A 9,050-nucleotide genomic window follows, 5' to 3' on the forward strand; every position below is an offset into this window, starting at 1 on the left:
CGGCTCCCCGCAACCTCTGCCTCCTGGGTTCAGGCAATTCTCCTGCCTCAGCCTCCTGAGTAGCTGGGATTACAGGCACGTGCCACCATGCTCAGCTAATTTTTTGTAGTTTTAGTAGAGACAGGGTTTCACCATGTTGACCAGGATGGTCTTGATCTCTTGACCTCGTGATCCACCCGCCTCAGCCTCCCAAAGTGCTGGGATTACAGGCGTGAGCCACCGTGCTCCGCCGCATCCGTGGTTTTCAACCCTGGGTGCACATGTGAAACATCTTGGGTACTTGAAAACCACCTATGTCTCAGCCCTACCCTAGAACAATGAAATCTATCTCTGGGTGCAGGGCCCAGGCCACTGTATTCTTACAAGTCTCCCCAAGTGTGGCCAGGTACAGTGGCTCATACCTGTAATCCAAAAACTTTGGGAGACCAAGGCGAGCAGATCACCTGAGGTCAGGAGTTCGAAACCAGCCTGGCCAACATGGTGAAGACCTGTCTTAACCAAAAACACAAAAATTAGCTGGGCATGATGGTGGGCACCTGTCCCAGCTACTTGAGAGGCTGAGGTGGGAGAATCACTGGAACCCAGTAGGAGGAGGTTGCAGTGAGCCAAGATCTCACCACTGCACTCCAGCCCGGGAGACAGGGTAAGACTGTCTCAAACAAACAAACGACAACAACACAAAAAATAATGCAAAGGTTTTCATCTGCAGACAGGTCCACCTACCAGGCTGCAATAACATAACAAACATTGAAAAGCCAAGACTTACCCTTGGTTGACTCTCCTGGAACTATCTTATTGGGTATTAAATAGCATGATGCATTGCATAAAGTCACAAAGGTTGCAAGGATCACAAGTCTTCCCAGGAGAACGTTCTGTAATGTGAAAAAAGGTCAGGATGAAGAATGAATTAATTCAGAGGATAATCCCTTACTGAGTGCTGTGTACCAGGACCTCTGCTGGGCTCTGGTAGAGGTTATGAGGTGGAGCTCCTAACCTCAGGTGACTTAGCGAGGGAATAAGACCCACACAAGTCACTAGCATGAACTACAGAAAGAGGCAAACAGGAGTCAACAGGCATAGGGCAGTAATGATATGTGGGCTGTTTCACTGCAGAGGAAGTTCAGGAGACCTTTATAGATAAGGCAATCTTTAGCCTCTTTGCAGAATATGTAAGAGTTAAAGGACAGAATGAGGAGTTTCATGAAAAGAATGAAACGTTAACAAAGATAGAGAAGAGAAGCAACAAACATATATAGTTGAAGGCTTATTGTAGTTAACTGGATTAGCTGGAGATATGACTGGAAAAATAGGTTGAGGCCACGCTGTGAACACAGAGGGTGAGGCTAGGAAGTTCATTTCCCAGATCATAAAGGCATCTTTGATGGCTCCATGAACAAACCAGTTAATCTGGGCTGAAATTGTAGAACAAGGAAAAGTATCTAGTTGACCTTGTCATCTTTTTGAGATGAGCGAAATAAACAAACTTTAATATGGTAATTTCTGGGAACTCTTGAAAGGGAAGATGGTGTTCAATGAAATATATAGGAGGCCATTGGTTTGGACTGAGCTCCTGCACTAGGCCGAATAGACAAAACCAAAACGCAGTTGCCCATGCTGAAGTTCTCTGCTACTAAGCCAGAACTAAGTTGCTTATCCAACCTTCTAAGAAATCAGGAGAGACTGAGAGGTAATAGCCAAATGCCCAACAGGCCAGTTTTAGCTGACATGATAAGAAAGTCCCTTCTGCTTTAACTTTTATAAGCAAAGTCACCTGGAAAAGACCAATTCAGTTTCCGTTCTATGTTTCTGCTTTCTCTGGCTCTATTCTGTCTATAAAGGCAAACCTCTCTGGTCAGCTCTTTAGAACACGCCATCTATTTTATGGAATGAGGTGTTGCCAGATTCTAGACTCACAAGTAAAAGCCAAGAAGGGCCAGGCATGGTGGCGCATGCCTGTAATCCTAGCACTTTGGGGGGCTGAGGCGGGTGGATTGCCTCAGCTCAGGAGTTGGAAACCACCCTTAGCAACAATGGTGAAACCTGTTCTCTACTAAAATACAAAAAAATTAATCAGGCATGGTGGCATGCACCTGCAATCCCAGCTACTCGGGAGGCTGAGGTGGGAGAATCACTTGAGCCTCGGCGGCAGAGGTTGTAGTGAGCCAAGATTGTGCCCCGGCACTCCAGCTTGGGCGACAGAGTAAGACTCTGTCTCAAAAAAATAAATAAATAAAAATAAGATCTTTAAACTAAATATGTTGTATTTTTGTCTTTTGACAATGGGAATGAAAGCATTTATTCTGTAAGATTTCTAAAATTAATTATGAAGTGATGCTACTTGAAGTAGTATGTGACTCATATAAGAATAGAAAGGCCAGGTGCGGTGGCTCATGCCTGTCATCCCAGCACTTTGGGAGGCTGAGGTGGGTGGATTACCTGACACACTGTGTCACAAAATAAAATTACAAAAATTAGATTGGTGTGGTGGTGTGCCCCTGTAATCCCAGCTACTTGGGAGGTTGAGGTGGGAGAATCACTGGAGCCCAGGGAGGTTGAGGCTGCATTGAGCCATGACAGCCCCACTGTACTCCAGCCTGAGTGACAGAGTGAAATCCTGAGTTTGAGATCAGCCTAACCAACATGGAAAAACCCTGTCTCTTCCAAAAATACAAAACTAGGGAGGCATGGTGGCGCATGCCTGTAATCCCAGCTACTCGGGAGGCTGAGGCAGGAGAATCGCTTGATCCCGGGAGGTAGAGGTTGTGATGAGCCGAGATCATGCCATTGAACTCCAGCCTGGGCAACAAGAGTGAAACTCCGTCTCAAAAAAATAAAAAGAATAGAAAGATAGGGAGGGCACAATGGCTCACTCCTATAATTCCAGCAATTTGAGAGGCTGAGGCAGGCAGATCACTTGAGCTCAAGAGTTCAAGACGAGCCTGGGCAACATGGTCAAACCCCATTGCTACCAAAAATACAAAAATTAAGGCATGGTGTGGTGGCTCACACCTGTAATCTCAACACTTTGGGAGGCCAAGAGGGACAGATCACCTGAGATTGGGAGTTTGAGACCAGCCTGACCAACATGGACAAATCTTGTCTCTACTAAAAACAATATTAGCCAGGCATGGTGGCACATGCCTGTAATCCCAGCTACTAGGGAGGCTGAGGCAGGAGAATGGCTTGAACCCAGAAGGCAGAGATTGTGGTGAGCGGAGATTTTGCCATTGCACTCCAGCCTGGGCAACAAGAGCAAAACACTGTGTCAGAAAAAAAAATTACAAAAATTAGGTGGGTGTGGTGGTGTGCCCCTGTAATCCCAGCTACTTGGGAGGTTGAGGTGGGAGAATCGCTGGAGCCCAGGGAGGTTGAGGCTGCACTGAGCCATGACAGCCCCACTGTACTCCAGCCTGAGTGACAGAGTGAAACCCTGTCTTTAACAGTAAAAAAGACAAACACAAAGATCAAAATAGAAAACCCAGAAAGTTCCAAAGGTAGTTGGATAAGGTGAAAAAGAAAAATAAGAAAACCAGAAAGTATAAATATATGTAGAAGCCTATTATAAAATAAACATGGTCTTTGAGATCTGTAGAGAGCAATTATTCGATAAATGATATTAGAACAAGTGGTGAACTATTTGGGGAAGAAACAAAGTTAATTTCCTACTTGAGTCACCATTAGTGAAATAAATTCTACAAGGTTTCAAGGGTTAAATTTTTACAATGAGATCATAAAATAATCACAGCATATATACATAAATACTTATTCTAAGCATAAAAGAAAAAGATTTCAGAATATAAATATAAGAACATAATTGAAATTAGAAAGATTATCAAATTTGCAGAACAATATCACTATATACCAATGGGAGAAGAAAAACACCTTTTTTTCTTTTTGAGACTGAGTCTTGCTCTGTCACCAAGACTGGAGTACAGTGGTGCGATCTCGGCTCACTGCAACCTCCACCTCCCAGGTTCAAGTGATTCTCCTGCCTCAGCCTCCTGAGTAGCTGGGACTACAGCTGTGTGCCACCATACCCCGCTATTGTTTTGTATTTTTAGAACAGACATGTTTTCACTGTGTTAGCCAAGACGGTCTCAATAACCTGACCTCGTGATCCTCCCACCTTGGTTTCGCAAAGTGCTGGGATTACAGGTGTGAGCCACCATGCCCGGCCCTAAAAACACCTTTTTTTTTCTTTTTTCTGAGACAGAGTTTAGCTCTTGTTGCCCAGTCTGGAGTGCAATGGCATCATCTCGGGTCACCACAACCTCTGCTTCCTGGGTTCAAACGATTCTCCTGCCTCAGCTTCCCGAGTAGCTGTGATTACAGGCATGCACCACCATGCCCAGCTAATTTAGTATTTCTAGTAGAGACAGGGTTTCTCTGTGCTGTTCAGGCTGGTGTCAAACTCCCCACCTCTGGTGATCCACTAGACTCGGCCTCCCAAAGTGCTGGGATTCCAGTGTGACTACAGCACATAGCTGAAAAACATCTTAAACAGAAAACTGGCAAGAGAAATAAAGTGGCATTTCTCTCTCTCTCTCTCTCTCTCTCTCTCTCTCTCTCTCTCTCTCACACACACACACAGAGAGAGAGAGAGAGAGAGAGAGAGAGATAAATGATTAATAAACACATGAAAAACTTCAATTTACTGATAACAAAAGAAATATAAATATGTAGATCAAATAGAAACATAATGAAATGTCAAGAATATCTTGAATTTATAAAAACCAGAGAGAAACAGAGGTATCAATGTGAGGTGATATGCACAAGAATGACATACTTTGAACAACTGTTATGGAGAACAATATGCTACTATATATCCACATTCCTAAAACCATTTACAGCATTTGATTTCACCTTTTCATCTCCAAGATGTGATCCTAAAAATGGTACAGAGATGGACTCCTCCACAAGGATGCTCACTGCAGTGGAAAAAGTGGAAAGAAACCAAATGCCCAAGAACAGAGCTGGTGGAGAACAGTGACTCAGAAAAACACCTGGTGAGCCAGCAAGGTAGAAGGTGAAGTCACCTGAGCAAATGATCACGTGTCATTACATAGTGAAGCAGGCTATGAAATGCGTGATTCCCATGATGTGGAGAGAGACGCTCAGGACACACTGAAGGTTTTATACCAAATAACAAGTCATCTTTGAATGGTAGGATTATGACCATTTTCTTCTTTGGAATTTTCCTCTTATTTTCTAAATTTTCTACAATAAAATGTATGGAGTTTATAGCCAGAAAGAAAGAAAGTAAGAAATTCTGTAAACACAAGTCAAACCTCGATATATTCAGTTCAAGCCAGGACTTGGAGTGGCACTTATTCTGTTTCATTCTTCTTTTGCGTAACCTTCAGCTCAAAATCATTGTGGAAACATAAACATTTTTTCCCAAAAAAAAAAAAAAAAAAAGGCTTGTAGATACTTTTTTCACTCCCTTCATACAGAAAGAGGGCTCCAGGGGTACTGAGGATCACTAGAATCTTGGAGATCTTGTTTCACTCAGTCACAAAGCCGGAGAGTCAACAGAGACAAGCAGGGCTGTAGTGCAGGACAAGTGACATGTGCAAAATCCCCAAATCTCCTGCAGCTCTAGAGCAAAGGCACGAGATTGAACAACTGGGGATGGAGTCCAAACATGGTGACAGCAGAGAGAAAATTATTTCATTAAGAGATTTCCCACTTGACAGTATCTCAGAAATAGCCTGACACTGACTCTCTTTCTCTCTCTCTCTCTGAAGCTCAGTTTTCCTCCCCTGTAAAAAGAGGGGTTCTCCCCCTTGGGTAAGCATTAGAGTTACCCAGGGAGTTAATAGGAAACACACAATCTCAGGCTCCTTGAAGAAAGAAACAGCCAGTGCCTCCGTTTCTTTACCTATGTGAGAACCCAGGAACAATGCTCAACCCAGTGCTGCTTTAATGTGCATATAAATTCCTGGGCGGGTTTTTTGTTGTTGTTGTTGTTGTTTTTTGTGATGGAGTCTTGTTCTGTCACCCAGCCTAGAGTGTAGTGGCACAATCTCGGCTCACTGTAACCTCTGCCTCCCAGGTTCAAGCGATTCCCCTGCCTCAGCCTCCTGAATACCTGAGATTACCGGTGTGTACCACAATGCCTGCCTAATTTTTGTCTTTTTAGTAGAGATGGAGTTTCATTATGTTGGCCAGGCTGGTCTCAAATTCCTGACCTCAAGCGATCTGCCCGCCTTGGCCTCCCAAAATGCTGGGATTATGGGCATGAGCCATCGCGCCCGACCAGAGAGCTTATTCAATAACATGCAGATTCTGCTTCAGTAGGTCTACAGACTTACATGGAAGCTCCCAGGTGATGCCCACGCTGCTGGTCTGAGGCCCACCCCTGAGTAGAGAGGCTCTAAAGCTCCTTTTCATTCTTGTCTTCTATTCTGCCACCAGCCTTCTCTCCATTCCTATCTTCCTTTCCTGCATTTAGTAACCATGAGCCCCTGATGTGTGCAGACACAGGAGAGTACACCACCATGCCAGCATGGGCTAGGGTTTTCTAGATGGTGCAGCTTCATGGTCAGCCTTAAGGTGAAGCAGACTGGCAGTGCCCTTAGAAGCTATATCTCTTTAGGTAAATTACCGCTCCTGGAAGGGTCTTACCGCATGATCAAGAGTTAGGGGTCTGGTCAGACATAAACGGCTCATGCCTGTAATCCCAGGACTTCAGGAGGTCGAGTGGGGAGGTTCACTTGGGCCCAGGAGTTAGAGACCAGCCTAGGCAACATAGCAAGAACTCATCTCTACTAAAAATATGTATATATATATATATATATATATACACACACACACATATATATATATACACATATATATATATATCTGCAAAATGGTGTAAACAAAAAAAATAAGAAAAAAAAGAAAAAGTAAAATTAAAAAAAAAGCTTTTAAATTACTAAATAAAGACTTGGGGATCCTCAGGATCGCGGGCAGGCAGGGGTATTGCCAGCTGTGCAGCTTGCTAAGTTCCTGTGAAGCTGCATGGAGGATGGGCGGGAGGAGCCAGTCCAGTGGAGATGGGGAGAACCCCGAACCTCACTGTTGTTTTACCATCCCCAGTTCTGCCTCAGGACAGTTTCTGAGAGCATGTTTGTCTTCCAGCCTGACGCAGAGGAGGCCCAGGGTCCGCTCTTGAGGACCCGCTCCCTGGTTCCTCACACTTGGCTGGCTGCTTCTTGCCTCATCTCCCTTGCAGCCCTGAGAGCAGCCCAGCTCTTTCCCTGGTGTTAGTAAAGAACGTTTTCAGAAAGATGAAGTTTAAGATGCAAGAAAACCCTGCATAAGTTTTTATAAATTTTGAAGCAAAAGTCTTTCTTAGCCAGGCACAGTGGTTCACACCTGTAATCCCAGCACTTTGGGAGACTGAGCTGGGCAGATTGCTTGAGCCCGGGAGTTCAAGACCAGCCTGGGCAGCATAGTAAAATCCTGTCTCTACAAAAAATACAAAAATTAGCCGGGCATGGTTGCTGGCCTGTGGTCCCAGCTACTCAGGGAGCTGAGGTGGGAGGATCACCTGAGCGCAGGAAGGTTGAGCCTTCAGTGAATCCTGACCGCACCACTGCACTCCAGCCTGGGTGACAGAGTGAGACCCTGTCTTCAAAAACAAACAAACAAATAAAGCCCCCAAAACCAAAGATTCTTCCTTAACACAAGATACAGTGAAAAGGGCCTAGGGAAACTATTCTCAAACTTGAGTGAGCATTAAAATCTCCTGGGTAGCTTTTAAAATTGATGTCCTGTTCCCACTGCAGCCCAATTAAATCAGAGTGTTGGGGTGGGAGCCAGGTGTCAGTGCTCTTCAGAATTCCCCAGGGGGCTCCACTGCACAGACAAGTTTGGGAGCCCCTGGCAGGGAGAGAGGGATGCCTGGGTTCCTGTCTCAGCTCATTCACAGGCTTGCAGTGAGACCCCAATGGCACATTCTTCCCCTCCCCAGTCTCAGTTCCTTCATCTCAAATATGATGCAGTCATGTAGCTCTGAAATTACTTTTAATTTCACAAATTACTCACATAGAACCCAAGAATTAGAGACATCTATGAAACCTAATCAAACCACAGAATTACTGGAAGGAAAAACAACTTAGATCTTAGAGAACAGAACTAGTGCTAAATTCATTAAAAATTTCCCAAGCTCCAGACTCTCATACTATGAACATTGGATTGCAGGTAATAACAAAAGATTCCTAAATAGGTCACATTTACCATTCAATGCTGTGCAGTAGAAGCACACATCACAGCATATTAAAATAAGGACTACACATTCTTTTTTGCTTCTCTGGCCTTTATATATAAAACCAGTTACCTACCATCGTGACGAGCAGGACTCCTTACAGGCAGGTGCATCTAGGGAAAGTCGCATAAATCTTTTATACTGGAGAGGGCAACCACGCATTTGACATCATTGGGAATGATAACAAGGTGGGAACACATTGTGTGTTTACAGAGGTTCACTATCAACAGGAAAGTATGGTTTCAGATGATTTATGAGTTACTAATCAATCAGATCTCCACCCAAGTTATATGTTTACTTTGTCTCCACCCTGATCTGAATTTGCTCCTGACCTAAAAAAGCAGAGGAAAAGAGAACTCCTCTTTGCTGAGCCTTCGCTATGTGCTGGTGGATTGCTAGCATGTGATGTATGACATGTCCTTATTTAATTTCACACACAAAGAAACAGAGCCTTACGGGTGCCAGTCACAACAGCCAGGAGGTGAAGGTGGGCGTAAGAACAGCCCACCAGGCACACCAGGCCCACCAGGCCTGCATCTGTGGCCCAGTTGACACTGCCCTTAGGGTCTGGCATGAGAACAGAAAGGGGTCAAGCCATGCTGCAGGGCACAGAAGAGCAAGACCTACATACAGCTCAGGCTTCCCCGACAAGCTCAATCACTGGACCTTTGTAGAGCCCTCCTAGAATCCGTAGTCTACTCCCTGCTGCATCAAGCAAGCCTTCCTTCTCTTCATTCCACCGCGGTCTCCTCCCAAACAGCCGCACCTGCCCTCGTCATGGCCAGGACGGCCTTGG

The 9,050-nt window shown here is 44.8% G+C and overlaps 1 protein-coding gene across 1 annotated transcript in view; it reads right to left on the minus strand.

The window, feature by feature from the left end:
• Positions 1 to 8,438, minus strand: part of LOC108286704 (beta-microseminoprotein A1-like) — a 14,497-nt gene extending 6,059 nt beyond the window's left edge. The window contains exons 1-2 of the mRNA XM_037729960.1: positions 8,331 to 8,438; positions 767 to 872 (exon numbers count right to left, since the gene is read on the minus strand). Of these exons, the coding sequence (XP_037585888.1) occupies positions 767 to 872; positions 8,331 to 8,333 (109 nt within the window). The 5' untranslated portion in view covers positions 8,334 to 8,438. The remainder of the gene's footprint in view (positions 1 to 766; positions 873 to 8,330) is intronic.
• Between the last annotated feature and the right edge of the window lie 612 nt (positions 8,439 to 9,050).

The sequence above is a fragment of the Cebus imitator genome, unplaced genomic scaffold (genome assembly GCF_001604975.1).
Source record: "Cebus imitator isolate Cc_AM_T3 unplaced genomic scaffold, Cebus_imitator-1.0 Scaffold326, whole genome shotgun sequence".
NCBI classification, from domain to species: Eukaryota; Metazoa; Chordata; class Mammalia; order Primates; family Cebidae; genus Cebus; species Cebus imitator.